General features: G+C 34.1%; 4 protein-coding genes across 4 annotated transcripts; 3 read left to right on the top strand and 1 right to left on the bottom strand.

Moving 5' to 3' along the window:
* Positions 1–702: 702 nt before the first annotated feature.
* LOC123218482 (pentatricopeptide repeat-containing protein At5g42450, mitochondrial) lies at positions 703–2,463 on the bottom strand. Its single transcript, XM_044639949.1, has one exon. It carries the CDS (start codon positions 2,339–2,341, stop codon positions 773–775), a length of 1,569 nt encoding a protein of 522 aa, XP_044495884.1. The 5' UTR covers positions 2,342–2,463; the 3' UTR covers positions 703–772.
* Positions 2,464–2,539: 76 nt separating this feature from the next.
* On the top strand, positions 2,540–6,420 carry LOC123218491 (diaminopimelate epimerase, chloroplastic). Its single transcript, XM_044639962.1, has 9 exons — positions 2,540–2,939; positions 3,245–3,412; positions 3,602–3,672; positions 3,887–3,944; positions 4,199–4,378; positions 4,762–4,846; positions 5,780–5,839; positions 5,957–6,030; positions 6,118–6,420. Exons 1-9 carry the CDS (start codon positions 2,655–2,657, stop codon positions 6,232–6,234), a joined length of 1,098 nt encoding a protein of 365 aa, XP_044495897.1. The 5' UTR covers positions 2,540–2,654; the 3' UTR covers positions 6,235–6,420.
* Positions 6,421–6,876: 456 nt separating this feature from the next.
* Positions 6,877–12,815, top strand: LOC123218472 (kinesin-like protein KIN-5B). The gene is made up of 24 exons (XM_044639939.1): positions 6,877–7,023; positions 7,164–7,369; positions 7,508–7,637; positions 7,736–7,891; positions 7,986–8,323; positions 8,409–8,547; positions 8,733–8,830; positions 8,926–9,082; positions 9,163–9,232; positions 9,318–9,394; positions 9,501–9,554; positions 9,639–9,719; positions 9,805–9,916; positions 9,994–10,080; positions 10,286–10,461; positions 10,550–10,711; positions 10,806–10,913; positions 11,022–11,180; positions 11,271–11,354; positions 11,450–11,655; positions 11,790–11,891; positions 11,971–12,080; positions 12,178–12,329; positions 12,428–12,815. The coding sequence occupies exons 2-24, from the start codon at positions 7,191–7,193 to the stop codon at positions 12,638–12,640; spliced, it is 3,150 nt and encodes a 1,049-aa protein (XP_044495874.1). The 5' UTR covers positions 6,877–7,023; positions 7,164–7,190; the 3' UTR covers positions 12,641–12,815.
* A 1,934-nt stretch (positions 12,816–14,749) lies between these two features.
* On the top strand, positions 14,750–15,513 carry LOC123218464 (zinc finger protein ZAT11-like). Its single transcript, XM_044639927.1, has one exon. The coding sequence runs from the start codon at positions 14,819–14,821 to the stop codon at positions 15,293–15,295; it is 477 nt and encodes a 158-aa protein (XP_044495862.1). The 5' UTR covers positions 14,750–14,818; the 3' UTR covers positions 15,296–15,513.
* Positions 15,514–20,044: the final 4,531 nt, after the last annotated feature.

The raw sequence follows: 20,044 nt of genomic DNA, 5'->3' as shown, positions 1-20,044 counted from the left end.
GATTAAATATTTTTAAATTAAAAATAAAATAATATTCAATCATATAATTATATATTATTAATTTACCTAATTATGTACTAAAATATAGTAATTATTTTTCAAATTAAAAAGCAACTACGGCAAAACAACAATAGATTGTGTTGGGTTGAATCTGATGTGGTCTATCGTGTTCACGGATGTGTTGTGCCGAAATGTACCGTTTGACAGGCCCTTAGCAGGATGGGTTGCATGCTTTTGCAAACCAACCCACTCAAATTATATATTTTATGTATTTTTTTAATTATTTATTCTTTTTTATTATTTTTAACGAGCTTACAAGATCAACTCATGGGCCTTACCTTAAAGGCCTTGACAACATCTACATGGCCTACACACCCGACATAAATTTGCATGCCTTGCAAGTTTAATATGATCTGCAATATAACAAATCATGCCAGAAACCGAAAGTTTAGACTATATCATAGGAACATGACTAAACTAAGGGAGAAGAATATTATACAAAACATTATCCAAAAAATGATTTTCTAGAAAATTATGTATTTATCTGCCAAATGTTTGTCCAAATCTTTACCCAAATGTTACAAGAACACTTGATTCTTTATATTTTTCTAACCTTTTAATTGATTGCTTGTTTTCATTCCTTTTTTTTTTTGTTGGTTTAAGCATGGTAACTTATTGTAGGGCATGCTGGAGATGAATGGATTTATGAAATTTCTGAGATCAAATTAAACTAAGATTATGCAAAACCACTGCATACACTTTCAAGTTAGAATTAATGGTAAAGAAGCTTAATTCCATCATCAAATTTGGAAGCTTCAATCTCCCTTATTTGTTCTATAAAAGAATTTAAGACCATATAAATTTCATCTTTCATCTGATGGTTCTGATCACAGGTGACAAACACATGAATTTTGCTTCTATTTTCGATCCAACTGCAACCTGGAACCCTCTTCATCCTTCTCTCCTTCATTTCTCTTCTGATTGTCGAAACACTATCCCACCGGCCTGCCACAGAATGTGCATTCGATAGCATTACATACGAAGACACATCTTCAGGATCCAATGCCAGGATTCTTTGTGCGGCAAGTTCTCCTAGTTCCACGTTTGAGTGAATCTGGCAACCTCCAAGCAATGCTTTCCAGAACCCAATTCCAGGATCAAAAGGCAGATCACAAATAAATTCTTGGGCTTCTTTAAATCGCCCAGAACGAGAAAGTAAATCAACCATACAAGCATAATGCTCCGGCTTTAGCAAGCCGGGATCTTCAAGTCTTGTCTGGTTGAAATATGAATAACCCTTGTCAACAAGACCTGCATGATTACATGCCCATAACAAGCCAAGAATTGTAACATCATTAGGTCGAATACATTGAACTTTCATCCTCTCAAAGAACTCAACAGCTTCTTCTGCTCTTCCATTTTGTGCATAGCCACATATTACAGCATTCCATGAAACTATATTTCTTTCAGTCAGTTTATCAAAGACCAACAGGCTTTCGTCCATGCTCCCCGATTTTGCATAAAAGCTGATTAGAGCATTACCAACATAAACATCAAACTTACCCAAAAACTTCACAGCACAGGCATGAAAACTCTTGCCCATACCAAGTGCTGCTACATTGGCAGCAGCAATGAGAGCACAAGGGAAAGTGGAATTATCTGGGACACATCCTTTTCTCAACATCTCAACGAAAAGATTAACAGCCTCTTCATTGTGGCCCGTTTGGCTAAATCCACCAATTATAGCATTCCAAGTGACAACATTTCTCTCAGGCATCTTTTGGAAAAGCTTGACAGCATCTTCAAACCGATCTTTCTTCAAGAATCCGCGTATCATAGTTGTGTAAGAAACTACATTTGGCATGTGGATATCTTCAAAAACTCTTGTAGCTTCCTCAATTAAACCGAGCTTGACATAACAGTCCAACATCGCGCTACCCACAAACACATTTGACTGAAGTCCCATCTTTGTGGCACAAGCATGAAGTTGCTTACCTAAATAAAAGTCCTTCAACGCAATGGATGAGTGAATTATAGTGCCAAATGTGAACTGACTGGGTCTAATATCCATCAGAAGCATTGTTGAGAAAAGATATACAGCTTCTTCATGTTGATGTTGCTTATTAAAGCTGCCAATTATTCTGGTGGCTTGTACCACATTCAAGTCAGGCAATTCTTTGAACAATTGGCGAGCATTCGAGAATTCGTCTGATTGGATATCTAAGCTTCCAAGTTTACGCAAACTGGCTTTTTGAATTTCGGTGAGATGATCAGGAGCTAAAGTCCGCATTTTCCTGAGTTTGGCTTGGGACAGAGATGATCCAAAAAATTTCCAGTTCATATTGTGCCTTTAGCGGCTAAAACAAACCATGAGCATCTTTCATATGAATTAATTACCACAGTGACCAAGGCTTCACGTTCGTGGTAAGCGTTTCCCCGTATTTACCCCAAAAAAAAAAAAGGCTTTACGTGTCTGTATCTCATTGGACAAAAGTTTATGCCAAGTAACAGCAGATTATTCCCCGGTATTATGGTCAAAACTCAAAACCTAGGCTCTCTTTCGAGTCATTTTCGACAGCGGCACCGGAACACACCAGACTAACAGCCGAACCAGAGGACGACGACTAAGAACACCAAAAGAGCCAAATCAAAGGATGGCCATAGCCGGCAAGCTCTCTCTGCCCTTGACGCCTGTAACTCACCGCTCTGCTGCCCTTCGCAGACCCCTCCGATCTTCCGCATTCTTTTCTTCGTCGACTCTTCAGCTGAATTGTAGTCGGTTAAATTTGACTCTTAAAAGCCCTACCTTTCGTGTCTCAGCATCTTCAATGAGTATCGATGCTCCAGAGAAAACTTCCCCAGCCTCTTTCCTTGACCGGAGAGAACGTGGTTTTCTTCACTTTGTCAAGTACCATGGCCTCGGCAACGACTTCATTTTAGTAAGTTTAATGATTTGTTGAATTTGAATCTTCTCTTTTTTTATTTTTTTGAAAAAAAGTGGAAATGTAAATAAAATCAATTATTCTTTCATTCGACGTGGCTTTTTTAGATTATAAACTGTTCTCGACCAAATAGGAGTCTATAATGATGTAATGTTGATTCAATTGAGCTTCGAGTAATTGTTTGGCTTAATTAATCTATTAAGTGTGAAACCCATTGATAAGAATGTTCAATTGAATTTCTTCATTTTCAGTGGCAGTATAAGTGATTTTGATTTGCTATTGACTGAGTAAACGTTGAAAAGGTTGATAACAGGGACTCTTCAGAGCCTAAGATAACTCCGGAGCAAGCTGTAAAACTATGTGATAGAAACTTTGGTATTGGGGCTGATGGAGTGATCTTTGCTATGCCTGGAGTGAATGGAACTGATTATACCATGAGGATCTTCAATTCTGATGGCAGCGAGCCAGAGGTCTGGCCTTTATACACTAGTTTTATGTTCTGACATATATTGTGTTTGTTAAGATTAAGTAGATTGTAATTTGTTTTGCTGTTTACTACAAAATTGTGGTTGATTACCATTATCTTTTTCTGGGAACTGTATGTTCCAGCTATGTATAAAGCTATAGCAATCTTTTTAATATTGTTCTTTATCTTCTAGATGTGTGGTAATGGAGTAAGATGCTTCGCAAGATTCATTGCTGAGCTTGAAAATTTACAAGGGAAGCAAAGGTATTGTTTCCATTTCAACAGGCTCCTATCAAATAGTTGTTTTTACATTGTAATGAGATAGAATGGGATCAAAATGTTATATACACAGAGGGTAATCGTTGGTAATATCACCAAAAGAAACTGCTTGAAAGGCATATTCTACAATGAATTGTGTTATTCCATCCTGAAATTAATGAAGGGCATGCAATAAGTTATTTATTTCTAATTGATGTAGTTTTACTGTACACACTGGCGCTGGTCTCATTGTTCCAGAAATTCAAGATGATGGGAAGGTATGTTATTCAGAACTGTGTATTTCAAATTTTTAGCCTACATAGTTTTAACATGTAAAAGCTGCTTTGCCAGCATCAAATATTTCCTCTGACATAGCTCTTCTTTTAGTCAAAGCATCAATATTAGTCTGCTGCCTCTTTTAGTGGCCTGAAACTGTGCTTTATTTTGAATTCCCTTCTAGTTGTAAACTATTAACTACCCTTGTCATTTTGGGAGTCTATCTTTAGTGTCTGTGTCAACATTGCTATTTCAGGTCGAGGTAGATATGGGTGAACCGATACTTAAAGCTTCAGATGTACCTACAAGACTCCCTGCAAATAAAGGTCAATCAGCAGTTAAGTCAGAACTTGATGTTGATGGATTAATCTGGAATGTGACATGTGTTAGCATGGGAAATCCGCACTGTGTAACTTTTGGTACTAAAGGAGGTCAGGTGTGTATTCCAAATCAGACTTTTTATTATATTGAATCTGTCATTAAATGTTTGACCTTAATTGATAGTTCACGCATCAGTGTGTTGCTTTTCTTTTTGTCTATATGAAAGATAAAAAAGCAAAGCAATGTACTGATGCATTTCCTAAAGAACTGTTAACAAAGCTCATACTTCTGTTCATATACTATATGCATTTCCTTATTCTGTATCTTACATTAGTTCAGTCTTCCTCATTGTGTGCAAAAGTGATCTAGATTCTGATAATCTGAACAAGTAATAAATGTTTGTATTTAGTGGAACACTTCATTAATAAATGAAATTTAATTTTTATCATTTATTTATACCTCTGTACTGAATATTTGCTTAATGATGCAATTGAACAGAATTTGAAGGTTGATGAATTAAACTTAGCTCAGATTGGGCCAAAATTTGAACATCATTCTGTGTTCCCAGCTCGAACTAACACAGGTTAGTTTTTATCCAATTATGGACATGATTTGGCTCTGGCAATTGAGTCCAGAGCTTAGTTTTGTATCCATTTTATACTGCAAAAACTGGTTTTCTTGTTACATTGTCATTGTTTCTCCCATAAAAATTAAATAGTTGTACTGTGGAATATCCTATTGGATTTTTGTTTCCATCATAGGTATTGACAGTAACTAGAAATTTTATATGTTATTGGTCATTAATCTATTAGCATCGTATGATGAGTTGCCTCTATATAAAATAAACCCAATATATGTTGTTGTGCCAGTGGTTTTCGCACAGCCATTGATAACATATGACTCTAACCTTGGGATTAGGTTTCAATGTACAAAGTCCTGATCAGCTACATTTTGTTTTTGCATTTGAAGTTGGTTCTCATTTTCAATTATAGCTTTGGTGCTGGTGTGGTGTTGCCATAATCACATTGTAGTCTATTATCCCAGATGTGTTTTTGAACTATGACACCTTACCTTTTGTGGATGAGGATGGTTCTGTGATTGTTTTGTCAAAGTCTCAAATGAAAAACTTAAAGCTGGTTAGAAAAGGAATTTAAAAAAGGAAAAGAAAGAAACAGTGATGCGAGCACCTCTTTCATGTAAAAAGCTTAAGGCTTGATTCTTGTCTCTAAAATTTTGTTCTGTTATTATTTTTATCATTGTCTAATAAGAACCACTGAAACGAGTTCACAAAGTATAAATTACTCTGTTTTCTTGTCTGTCCTTGGAAAAATAGGAAGATGTTGAACTTAAAAGCTATTACATCATTAAGTATATTATGCAGATGTGCATATAGAATATCTTCATGATCTAGAACTCATTGGGTCCTTCCCTGTTTCATTTTTGTCTTGATACACAAGTTCCTCTTATCTATAATGAATCAGTGCATAACCATGAATATTTCTTAATATATTTGCAGAATTTGTGGAAATTATTTCACCTTCACATTTAAAAATGCGTGTTTGGGAGCGTGGGGCAGGTAAGTTATCCTTCTGAACTATATTCTGCTTAGATGAATTGTCAATTCACCGTATCACAAATTGTGGGTTAGTTGTACACTGTTATGCTAGAATCTTACACACATTTTTAACAACAGGAGCAACATTGGCTTGTGGGACTGGCGCTTGTGCAGTGGTGGTTGCTGCAGTTCTGGAGGGTCACGCTGGGAGAGTAAGTTTAAGACTATTAAAATGTGTTAAGACACCAGCTTTGCAATGCTGTTGTGTGTTCTCTCATGGAAATTTTTGTCTAAATCAGAGTTGCAGGGTGGATCTTCCTGGAGGGCCATTAGATATTGAATGGAGGGAGGAAGACAACCATGTTTACATGACAGGCCCAGCTGAAGTTGTGTTTTATGGATCAGTACCCCTGTGATATGTCTTCATCAAATCAATTTATTTCCATCATCCTGCATTTACCTGAATTTTGTAGTCATGTTAAATAGAAATTCTACGAACATCTGTAACATTCTTGTGGTTTTTAGTTCTATGCATGTTAACTGTGATGTAATTGAGAAAGTTTACATATTCATCTATGACCCATCCCTGAAATTTGACAAAAGTGAAAAAAAAAAAAAAAAAAACACTAGATTTATAAGCTTTTTGTGTAAACTCTTTCATACAAACTAAAGAATCCTAAATGAATGGATGAATGTATATAAAAAATCAATTTACTGAATGCCTAATAATTATAGATGAAATATATATATTCCTTTGGTTCTTTGTTTTTTCAATTAATATATTTATTAATCATTCACATTGATTTACTCAATTTTTTGAAGTTTGAGCTTGAATAATATTAGTATAGACTATAAAATTCTCTTTATAATTTTATGCAAAACGTTGTCGTTTTGGAAGCAGATTCGAAAATAGCCGGCGTAACGCGTCTCGTTTGAATTTTTACCCCACTGGCCCCACTTAATTATAAAAACAAAATGAAAAAGCGAAATTTATAACGGCTATCTTCTGAATACGAACATACAAGTAGCCGTTACAGAACCAAAGACCTTAATTCATTCTCTCATCTCGACGCTCTTCCAAAACTCTAAAGAAAAGCATAATTTTCGATCGCAGAAAGGGTTTAAAAAAGAAGAATAAAAAAGCTCTTTCCAATCAATTCTTCTTCTACTTATTCGATCAATCGAGGGTTTCATTAAAAAAATTGGTGCGTGCCGTATGAGTACTGAGGCTTCAAAGTGTTTTTATAGTTTGTTTTTTTTGTTATTTTTGGTTCTCTTACTGACAAATTCAAAGAAGAAATTCATTATTCTGAGTGGTTGGTTTGCTTGTGATTTGTTATATCAGGTTTCAAAATATAAAGATAAGAACATAATGATGTCAGTTACACCCGATCAATTTAAAAAAGTTGGAATGGGGTTAACACCATCTCCAGTTCCTTTCCTCACGCCTCGGCCTGAACGTCGCCGCCAAGATTTGAGAGGTTCCGAGTGGAACTCCAATCGTCTTGACAAAGATAAAGAGGTGAATGTGCAAGTGCTTCTAAGATGCAGGTGAGCTTCAACTTTCAGCTCTTTTGTGCAAAATTATTAGATGGATCTAGTTCTGATAACTACTTTTAAACTGTAAAACTGCATATAGATGATGTAACATGACCCCTATTTTTCTCATTATTCAATTGCATATATCAGGCCACTGAGCGATGATGAGGAAAGGTTAAATGTCCCAAGAGTGGTATCTTGTAATGAGCATAAAAGGGAAGTCACTGTTATGCAAAATGTAGCTAACAAGCAAATAGATAGAGTTTTCACTTTTGACAAGGTAAGCTTCCGCAATGTTTGATAATTTTATTCAATGAATTTCTTTTGCGTTTGTCTTGTACAATTGTATGACATATCTGGTTTTAAAATATTTGCAAGGTTTTTGGACCAAAATCACAACAAAGATCAATTTATGACCAAGCCATTGTTCCCATTGTAAATGAAGTCCTTGACGGCTTCAATTGCACAGTCTTTGCATATGGGCAAACAGGCACTGGTAAAACATATACAATGGAGGGTGGGATGAGAAATAAGGTACAGAACATATATTTATTTATATTCTTAAATGTTGTAGTTTAAGCAAGTGTTTCCTAGTTGATTAGCTAATGTGTTCATATAACATATGTAGGGTGGTGAATTACCTGCTCAAGCCGGTGTTATTCCAAGAGCAGTTCGCCAAATTTTTGATACTTTAGAGGCACAGAATGCTGACTATAGCATGAAAGTGTCATTTTTGGAGTTGTACAATGAAGAAATTACTGATTTGCTAGCTCAAGAAGATAATTCTAAATCTATGGAAGATAAGCAAAAGAAACCCATTTCCTTGATGGAGGATGGAAAGGGTTGTGTGGTTGTAAGAGGCCTTGAAGAAGAAGCTGTATATAGTGCAAATGAAATTTACACCATTTTGGAAAGAGGAGCAGCCAAAAGGCGTACAGCGGATACCTTGTTAAACAAGCGCAGCAGGTCGGGTTCTTTTGTAATCTTTTCAAATTAATAACGATTTTTACATATGGGAAATTAAAAAAAATTTGCCAATTTTCTATCGCAGTCGCTCCCATTCTGTCTTTTCCATTACTGTCCATGTAAAAGAAGCAGCTGTTGGAGATGAGGACCTTATTAAGTGTGGCAAACTTAATCTTGTTGACTTGGCTGGATCAGAGAATATATCTCGTTCAGGTGCACGAGAGGTATGAAAACACTGAAATTACCTTTCTAGTGATCTTTGCTAGCTCCTAGCCGCAAATTTGCCAAGTTATAAAGCTGCTGAAATTGTGATATATGTAACTCTTTGAAGAACATTGGTTTGTGATATATGTAACTTTTTTTATGCCAAGGATGTTTATCAGTTTGGTTAATCTTCTCTAAATTGCAGGGTCGTGCAAGGGAAGCAGGCGAGATAAATAAGAGCTTACTCACCTTAGGCCGAGTCATTAATGCATTAGTTGAACATTCTGCTCATATTCCATATAGGTTATTTTCAGCTATTAATACAATTCTATTAGTTCATTGGTTATTCCATAACTTTCTTTTCTAAACCATTCTCCCTTGTATGCTGACATGTACAGGGATAGCAAGCTAACAAGGCTGCTAAGAGATTCTTTGGGAGGGAAGACAAAAACTTGTATCATTGCCACAATTTCACCATCTGCACATTCTCTAGAAGAAACTCTGAGTACTCTAGATTATGCCTACCGTGCTAAGAATATAAAGAATAAACCAGAGGTTTGTTTTGTTTGGCTGCTTATTTTCACTTTCTTTTACTCATTTTACCACTTTACTGATGGTGAAGCTGATCATTGCAGGCAAACCAAAAAATGTCCAAAACTGTTCTGTTGAGGGATTTGTACTTGGAAATAGAGAAAATGAAAGAAGGTTTAATAATGAATCTGCAATCTTAGTTTTTTCTGTTTGACAAACAAATAAGCAGTTTGGTTTTAATCATGTTAATTTAATGCAGACGTTCGAGCAGCAAGGGATAAAAATGGTGTTTACATTCCACATGAAAGATATGCCCAGGAAGAAGCTGAAAAGAAGGTAAAAGTTCTTTAAAAAATTTAGAGTCTGGCAACTGTCAGCAACTTTCTCTTCTCAATGTAGAGCTTATTGTTTGAATTTTAATGCACACGCATGGAAACTGCAGGCAAGAATTGAGAAAATAGATCAGCTGGAGAATGATCTGAGGCTCAGTGAGAAGGTACAACTTGCTCGTCCTTTGATTTCCTTCCCATACCATATTTGAGATAATTGAATAGATTATCAGACTAATTCTTTGTTACAGGAAGTTGATATGTATCGCGAACTGTATATCACTGAACAAGAAGAGAAATTGGACTTAGAAAGCCAGCTCAAGGATTGCAAGGTAAATCCTGAACATGGAATTCTTTTTGTTTATTGCTCAGTTACTTGCATGGCATGTATAAATAATAATAGAAATATTCCTGCAGATGAATTTGGAAAACAGAAACAAAGAATTTCTTGAACTTCAAGAGTACCACAGGGTAGCCCTCTCAACAATCAAAGAAAAGGAGTTTATAATCTCCAAGCTTCTATTCTCAGGTAGGAAACTTGCAAAATTAGTTAATAACATCAAGGGCTACTTGAGATATTCACATTTACTATCATTTTGTGAACAGAGAATTCTTTAGTTGAACGGGCAAAGGAGTTGCGAAATGAGTTGCAAAGTGCATCAGTTGATATAACTTCGCTCTTTGCAAAATTAGGTAAGAAAATTTTCAACAATAATTATACAGAGAAATAAAACAGTGAAATTCAGAGTGTTCTGAACTGTTATTTCTGCAAACACGTCTTGAAAATGAGACCTGAGACAACTTAAGTTCATTTTCTTTTTAAGGAAAAGAAGAAGAAAATTCAAATGTGCTTGTTTACTATACCCTGGTCTAATTGAACGTATTTGACTCTTTATAGATCAAAAAGACGAGATGGAAGCTAAAAATCATAGCATGGTTCTGTCATTTGGTTCTCAGCTTGATCAGAGGTTAAGAGATTTGCACAAGACTATCCTGGGATCAATCTCTCAACAACAGCAACAATTAAGATGTATGGAAGAACATGCACATTCCTTTCTTGCAAGTAAATGTGATGTAAGAGAAGAAAATTTTTCATTCACCTAACTTTTACATTCCTCTTTTGTATATCTGAGTAGTATATAATATGCATTAAAATTGCCAGGCAACAGAAATCTTGGAATCAAGGATAAAGAAATTGACAGAGACATACACTTTAGGCATAACAAATTTGAAGGAACTTGGTAACTCAATGCAAAAGAAAGCATCCTCTGATCTGGAACAGATAAATTCTACAACCTTGTCTCATGGAAAGGCTGTTGAGCAAGTATGGAATCAAAGGAGAATTTTATTTCTTTTTCCTAAGAAAAATTACTGATGATAAGTGTATAACAAATTAACAATGTCTTTGTCTTTCACAGTTTCTTGTCACTATAGTGTCAGAAGCGAAGGAGGTTATCAGGGACATCCAGAATTCTCTGATTGAACAAAAAAAGTTCCTGGCATTCTCTGCCCAACAGCAAGAGGAGGTTGGGACCTGATGTTATTATTTTCATTTGTACTTGAAGTGAAATAACTATCTTTTACTTACCAAAAAAAAAAAAAAAGCTATCTTTTACATCTATTTGAAATGGCAGGGCTTACAGCGAAGCTTGGTTTCTGCAAAAGAAATTTCAAAGGCAACCATGGATTTTTTTTGTGACCTTTATCAACAGGCCTCCAATGTCATGACAATGATTGAAGAGAGCCAGGCTGAAAACTCAAAGGAATTAGCTAATTTCAACAAGAAGTTTAAGGTAAGTTTATGTGGACATATGAATTAATTTTATATGCCATTTCATAGGAAAGAGTTGAGATTAGTGAACTCCAATACTGCTATGAAACAGGAGGAGGCCGCCAAAGAGGAAAAAGAGGCTCTGGAAAAAATTGCTGTGATATTAGCAAACTTGACATCTAAGAAATCTGCTATGGTGAGTCAAGTCAACCTTTCCCAAGTTTGTTTCAAATCAAATTTGAAAAGCTTGGAAGTAAATTGTTCTCAACATTTAAATCTTATTCATTATAGGTCTCAGAGGCATCAAAGAACATTCAGGACTCAAGTACACAACAGAATAAGAGATTGCATATAGAGATTTCTCACATGCAGCAGGTCTCAACTGATGCTAGAAAAGAATTGAGCAAGTATGTAGAGAAAGTGGATAGTCATTTCATGCAGGACACATTCTCAGCAGCTGAATCTAAGGCTATTATTGAAAATTTCATTGAAGAGTGGTAAGAGCTCTCTAAATTCTTCATATTTTGAATGACCTCTTGATTCCAAGAGTGTAGTTTTTCTATCTATGCTATAAGCAAATCCATTTTGCATTTGAAAATCCATAGTCATACTATCAATCTTATGTATGCAGCTCCATTAAGGTGGATTCTTCTAAGCAACAGTGGGAACGTGCTCAATCATACATGAGTGGTCTTAATACAAGGAGCATTGCAGAGATAGAATCCGCCGTAAAGTAAGTTGTCTGTTTTTTATGGTTTGTTTTAATCTTTCTTCTGAGGTTGAATCAACTCACCATGAATTAACTTCAACAGGGAAAATATAAGCACAAATCAAATAGCACATGAAGAATTTTTATCTGCTTGCTCTTCAATCGATGTAGATTTCAGTTCTAGAGCTGGTGATATTGTGGCATCTGTTGATGGTAACTTTCACTGCTTATGCATTGTATATTCATTCTCAGGCAAATTAATTATTCTTCTGTCTGCTAAATAAAAATAAAAATTTTATGTTTTTGACAGATTTGCTAATGCGGGATCAGGAAAGTAAAAAGGAAATAGACTCGATGACTACTGCATGTTTAGATCAGCTCAAATTGATACAAGAAAAGCATGGCGAAAACATAACAAGCATCAGAAATCAAGCCGAAAAGTCCCTTACAAAAGATTATTTGGTAAGAGTTTGCTGGATTTTCGATAATAGGAAGGAATTTATATTCCAAAATTTAACTTTGTTGGCACCATGAAATTGATGATCTCTATGAACAAACAGGTTGACCAGCATAGTAGCACAACACCTAAGAAACGACTTATAACAGTGCCAAGCTTGGCATCTATAGAAGAGATGAGGACAGCCATGGCATTTGAGAATCTGGAAGAAGGGAATATTGTGGACCACAGATCAAAATTGGGCCACAACGAAAGCAAGAACATGCCTATTGTTGCAGCCTCACCTAATAGAACTCCTTTTGCAGATGTCAATTAATTTCTAGGCATTTGGTGGCCAGGTTTAGCTATATGTACTCATCAACTGATGAGTGCAACTTCATTTGTTTTAACCTGTTAGGAACTGAACTGAATCGTCCAGGAAGATGTCTAGATAGCTGTTGTAGTAATTATGTAATACTGAATAATTAGTTTCTTAGTTTCTTCTTCTCAAACTTTTTCTTGGCTTCAAAAGTCCCCAGTGGTACTGAATCAGAAAATGCTAAATGCATGTTATATAATTTATCAATCTAATTAAATGTTAAAGATATCGAAGAGAAATTATATGATAAGATTTTGGTCATATTCCATTAGGCTTACAGGAGAGCAAATTTTGAAACATTCATATTTCATAAATGAAATTCAATTTGGGGATAGTTGAATTTGGTGAGATGTTGACAGATTATGGTGGAAAGAGTTGAATCTTACTTATCAACCTCTGTAGGTTCTTTTGATAATATTTCAGCCGGTTTAAGCTGCATCAAAACTTGAATTAAACTCAATTTGAAGGAGTTGGGTTTAAAGCCTAGGTTCAAGCTCGACCAAATCCTCTCAAACCAAATTCAAGTTCAACTTAGCTTGAAGAGAGATAAACTCAAGTTTGGTTTGAGTTTGACTACATTTTTTAAACATTCAAACCTGATTCAATTCATATCAGAACAATATTGTTCTGATACATTTTAGTCATTTTGAATTTTGCTCACCACAACTCCCAAACACAATTATATATACGTATTTTTTGTACAAATTTAGATATATTAATAATGTATTATCATGTGATTTAGTGTTACTTTATTTTTAATTCAAATTTATCTAATTATATGATGATTTATCATCAATGTATTCAAATTATATAATATATATATATATATATATGTCCCATAATTTTATTGTTTTATAAGTGGTTTGTTGACTTTGATCCAAATACTTTGTGGTTGCTTATGTTACATGTAAGCTCCATGTAATGCATACGATTCTTTACAAAATAAAATATTCAGCGCCTTAGAATGGCAAACTAACAGGAGTTTGGATCTTCTGTTATCATCTCCTCCTTTATATGGTCTAAGAGGTGTGGGAGAAACTGCTAAATAGCATAAAATATATAATAAATAAATAAATAAGAAGTACAATTCAGTCAAAATTTTAGGCATTAAAAAACCGACCACATAATACTACCCTTCACAAAATTTTCAATTGATTTATGCTGTCATACTGAAATCTAATTAAAGCATGAGCATCCATGATTTTGTTTAGTGATTATAATAAATTCCTGATTTTTTTTAAAAAAAATATCTTTCTGGGGGTTGACTGAGAAGCTTCATTCTATGAGTAATCTCTACATGTGCTCAAATCTGAAGTAATTAATAGAGTTCAACCAACTGATAATTTAGTCCATTTTATCGTCCTAAATAAAAGTCTGTGACCGGTGTACCTGCTCTACAAGAAAAACTCTCTGTAGTCAAATTTTTAATTAACTGGTGTCTTCACCTTTTAATAGACCCCGCAATCTTAAGTTATATTGAAAACATCAAACCAAGTTGCGAAGGAATTAAAATGCTGTAACATTTTGACAAAATTCACCTTTACTTTGCTGACTTTCTTCTTGCTTCAGCTGTCTGTTTCGCAGCAATACACAGTTTCTCCATTTCTCTTTCATTGTTCTGGCGGCAGTGAAAAAGGATTTCTTTGACTCTAAACATCAAACCAAGGCTAATTCAGGTTGCTTTGATTCACACGGTACGTTCATACTTCCATAATTAAGCTCTCTCAGCCTTAAGAAACTTCAACAGTCTTCGATTTTAATTTTCAACAAGTGCCTTAGCTCGCCAATGGGGACTCCTTCATGTGTCATAGCTCACCTAAGTATTATATTTTGTCACGGCTGGCCATTAAGATAACATAATTAAGTCCCACTTAGAGAAATCCACGTGTTACGAAAAGGGCTTAGTCAAAAAAGCAGTCAAACTTTCCCCCATGAAGATGAAGTAGGAGTAGGACACATGGTTCGTTGGATCCTTTGAATGGGTATTTTCGTTATTTAATTACGTAAAAAAAACATTGCGAGGTCAAAAGAATAGTCAGCGTTGAAGGCCTATAAGTACCGGCGCCTGGAGTTTGTTGTCTCCATCGAAATAAATTATTCCCAATACTTTCCGTAATAAAATTTTCTGCTTTAGCCATGAAGAGAGAAAGAGAAAATGGGCAGATGGTGGAGCAATTAGCCATGGCGAACTGCTTAATGTTGCTCTCTCACAGCATTGAAGCCAAGCAGAAAAAGCTTCCGGCAATGGAGGTTTACGAGTGCAAGACATGCAATCGTCAGTTCCCGTCGTTTCAAGCTCTGGGAGGCCACCGAGCAAGCCACAAACGGCCGAGATCAATGGGAGGAGATAAGACCGACGGTGAGAAAAAACCAAAACTGCATGAGTGTTCGATATGTGGACAAGAGTTCCCTTTGGGGCAAGCATTAGGGGGTCACATGAGGCGCCACAGAACCGCCAACATGGCTGAAAGTGCTGTCGTTTCGAAGTTGCCGATGCTGGTGAGATCAAATAGCAGGAGGATTTTCGGGTTGGACTTGAATTTGACTCCGTTAGAGAATGACTTGGAGTTCTTGTTCGGGAACAAGGCCCCTAAGATAGATCTGTTGATTTGATTTTTGTTATATTTTTTTTTTTTCTAATTAGAGACATTTTTTCATTCATTTATTTCATGTACAAGATGTTGAGATTTCACTTTTTTTTTTTTTTTTTTTATGATTAATGTAAAGATTTAACTATTTTATTTTTTTGGTAAATCAATATTTTTGAGTTGTTACTTTGACTTTTCACAATTATTACTCATAACGTGTTGCTCACTATGAGCATTCATTCTTGCAAAGACGAGTTGAGCTGGAATCAGTGTTTTTAAATCCGAATAAGGTTGTTTGGATCTCGGTTTGATCAATTGAATTGTGAATTAGTTTATATTTAATTTGATTTATATATAAATATTAATTTATTTAAAATTCAATAAAATTTGATAAATTTATTTAACTGAAAAAACCATTTAAAATAAAAAATTTGTAATTATTTTTTTTTTCTTAATCTATATAATAAAATGTTAATTGTTTAATTAATATATTTAAAATTATATTTTATATATTTCATATATTTTATGTTAAAAAAGTGATAAATGTTTAGTATTATTTAAAAAATATATAATAATTAATTTGATAATTGGTCTAATTTTAGAAACAATGGGTGGAATATAATTGCGTATCAGTAGTGGTCGGTGATTGACCAATTGACAAAAATGGAAGATAATTTCAAAATTTAGCCGTCTTTTAATGGTTATTTAAGCGCTAAACACGGTTTGCCTTTTTACTTAGACACGCCAACTGAAACAAAATAGTTGTCCTGAATTTTGAAATGTTATGGGCCCATCTCTAGTGTTGGCTAACGGGCTTACGCCTCGTCGTTGATTTGGTTTCAGCTTGGATTTATTTTGGCCCAACAAACTGAGATATTCATTTACCGTTTACCTATAGATTAGAAATTTCAGAATCTTCACGCGTGGTTAAGTTTGAAACATAAAATTGTCTCAAAAGAAGAAAAAGATGTCATATTATATTGCCGATATAAAGATTTGTAGCGATAAGAAAAGTGTGATGTTATACAACGAGGTGAAAATGAGTAGGGTTATCGTCTGGCAATATACTTTTATATAATCATTAATGAGTGTTTCGACTCATTGTTTAAGAGTTTATGTTTATTATTATGTTATGAGTTTAATAGAATAACTTTAAATAAGCGTTGGTAAGAGTTTTTTTAAAATATTTTGGAATACCCTAAATTTCGTAGAATCCTTCAACTATAAGACCAACATGTAAAGTTTAATGAGAAAAATACATAAGAGATATATCATGGATCCTATTACTTCAAATCTAGTTATCTAAAAGGGATTCACTAATCATATTATTTTGATAAAATAGAAGATAATGATGTTATGATTAGTATAGTGATTAAATGGATCACGTAATTGCTAAAATTTATCATTTTCGTCATTTTTAGACAGATAAACTTTTATCTACCAATTTGAGTTAATTAATTGGTAGATGACACAACTAATTACTTATACGTTGTTTGCATAACTAGTCACTATATAATAACTAGTTACATCTTCAGTGTCATTTCCTAAGTTTAAATAAGTTTAAAGGAGTTTTGACCGCACAACATATATTGACTTGAAGAATAGATTAGGTACCAAACTAGGGTTTGGATTCCTCCTACAATTGCCCCAAACTTAACCTTAGGAATATAAGATCTAATATTATGAATTTTTTTATAACCGAGGACCTCACCCATATTTCTCATACGGATAAATCCAAAACACAATAATCAGACCCACAACTACTACATAATGTAAATCAAAGTTTTATAAGCGTGACAGAAGCTCAAACTCAAACTTTCACCTTGAAACTAATATTATGAATATCTTCGTAACCGAAGGGTATTTGAATTAATTTTTGAAAATGAGGCTTCATCTATGTTGGTTGTATTATCATAATAAGAATGCCCAAAATGTCTATAGATTTTATAGTACACTTTGAATGAGATGCATACGTATTATAAATTCTGATATACAATTCAGCAGTACTTCATCTCCATTATCTTAATCAACTTATTAATTCTAGAGCTTAACCCACAAATTAAATTAAAATCTCTAGACAACTCTAGAGCATGTAATCATGCTTAGACAAAAGTGGTTTGAACCAAAATAAATGACAAAGACTAAATGATTTATCTATAATCTTGTGGCCAGAACTTAAGTTCAGCCTCAGAAGTAGTATTTAAGTCTAAAATACTACTTTCAAAACCATGTCAATGAAAATAATTAACTCAATGCCTTTGCAAATTGCAATATTATATTAACCTCTAGCTTATATTTATGTCTAAAATAAAAATATATTTTGTACATATATCAATGATATCTGCTTTATTAAATATAATATATATTTTTATTTTTATTTTCTTTTTAAAATCAATTGCTCACCCCGCTTGTTGAAGTGATGCAATGCAAGCTCTCGTGAATGCCTCGTGGAAGGTATGTTTCAACTTCAGCGTTATTGAATATTACATATTCAGTTTGACTAAGTAAAACCAGTGATTATTATGTTTAAATTACAGTAAGATTTTGATGCTAAACAATAATTAAAGATAATTTTGATTGCTTCCTGATACGATGAAATTTTGATTTATCTGATATAATGATTGTGAATCTGATTATTATATCATGAGTTTATCCATTCAATAAATATGAACAGAGTCTTCGCGTATATAAAAAAAAAAAATTTGATTGCTTAAACCTTTTGAATCTTGAACAGTTGAATAGAAAATTAAAATACAAGACAATGGAGAGGAAATGATTAATTTTGTACTGTAAAACTTTTAGCAAGTATGAGTGTGTGTGTGTGTGTATATATATATGTGTGTGTGTGTGTGTGTGTTAGAGAGAGAGAGAGAGAGAATGGTTGGCTAGGATTTAATCTCTTTTGCTTAATTAGTTTAATCAAATTTTCATGTAAAGGCGTGCTAAGAGGACTTGGCATGAGTTGGACATTAATCATGAAATTAATCACAAGTCCCACCTATAATTATCAAAAACCCTACTTGAACAGTTAAAACTTATCATCCATTAGCTTTTTAAGCACCACTTTCAGTCATATAAATGAAAGTGAACTCTCACATTAATTAAGATAATTAATTACTTGTTGGGAAACCTAATTATGAATTAAAACCGACATTAGGTTACTGAAATCAGGGCTTCAGTCATTAATCTCCTGCAGGATTTTTTTTTTTTTAAATTTTGGTCGCCAATGAACCTGCATGCTGCCTCTTGAAAGGTATTGTAATTTCAAAACTGCAACGTCGATCATTTTCTTCCCTTGAAAGATATAATTAATTGACATTTGGCGGTCCAATTAGATCCTTAATTAACATTAAATTAATGTTTAAAATCGGTTTCCTTTAGATAAATGTCTCTTAGCCGATTAGGGCAACTCTATGACTACGACACTAAATCCTAATCAAATCATTGTCTGCTAATTGTGACGTAGGGAAATTTAATTAATTTGGACAAGAAGTATAGAGATTAGGATTAATGGCTTAATTAATAGAATATCTTATACTAATTATTGCTTAAACTGAAAATTACTGTCAGATCAACCATCCCAGCCTGAAATTTTGCTGACTATGACTTCATTAATAATTGTATGATCAAGATTAAGAAGCAAATTGGCTAACTAGTTTAGTAAGGCGGTCCCAAAAAATCTGTCATGAATCATGATCAATGAATGGAACCAGTAGGTTGCCATAGTTGAGCCAGTATAAAAGTTAACTATCTTAATTAAGCATAATAATTACCTAATTAAAAATTATTAACAACATTTAAGCTCCCCCATTTGTCACAATACTAGAATTCGACCATATAATAATGTTAAAACTCACCTACATTATTTAAATAATCTAATCAAAGGGTTGTTTGAAAAAAGTTTTATGCCTTAGATCTATCATAATAATCTGAATCATGTTTTTTATCGGCCGGTGGCGAAGAAGGAGACAAGCAAATGGCGTCATTGCTTAGGTTATTGGAGACTTTGGAGCTTCTCCTTCGTCCCTCATTGCTTTTGGACCACTTAGGGTTTGAAGCTTTGAATCTCCATTAAAGTATTTGCTCTTTCTAGTTGCATTCTTTAGAAGAAATACTAAAGAAAACCATCTAATTAAGTTACGTTTCAAACCATGTAAACATTTTAATAATCATGATTAGCAACTAATTAAGCAGGCTGAAGGGCGATAGCTAGGAGTTACAGAAATTAATCGGCTCTCAGCATGGCCCATGCAAGAAGATGAAGCTCGAAACCATTGAAGCAATAATGCTTTAGAATCACATCATAACTGTAATGATAATAAAAGTGACTTGAAATCCCACTTAACTATTTATGGAAATAATGATTAGGGCACTTCATGATCTTAATCAGTCTTAACTAATCCACTTTTCGTTCATGTTAATGTTCAATTTTCAAGCACCCTAATCAAGCCCTTGTTTTTTATTTATTCTTTCCATCTCCTTTCTTATTAAAAATGGCAGTATTTAAATGATTTTCAGATGATCAATGGAGGTTCTTCGTTAATTCTTCTCTCCTTGAGCTAGAAAACGAAAGTGGTTCAATGGGAATATTGATTGATGGGCCACCGATCAATCTGTCGTTCTGTTGGTGTGGGCACATGAGAGCCAGTATATACTCTGTGCGAGAATGTGAAGCACTATTTTTTTATTAGAGAGAACGATCCAATTAATAACTATCTGATCAGTAATAGTTTAAACAATAAGCTTCCTCTACTGAGCTCAGCAGGAGCACCAT

Source organism: Mangifera indica, chromosome 1 (genome assembly GCF_011075055.1).
Source record: "Mangifera indica cultivar Alphonso chromosome 1, CATAS_Mindica_2.1, whole genome shotgun sequence".
Lineage (NCBI taxonomy): Eukaryota > Viridiplantae > Streptophyta > Magnoliopsida > Sapindales > Anacardiaceae > Mangifera > Mangifera indica.
Note: the sequence above shows the minus strand (reverse complement) of the source record. Positions and strands in the feature narration are given on the sequence as shown.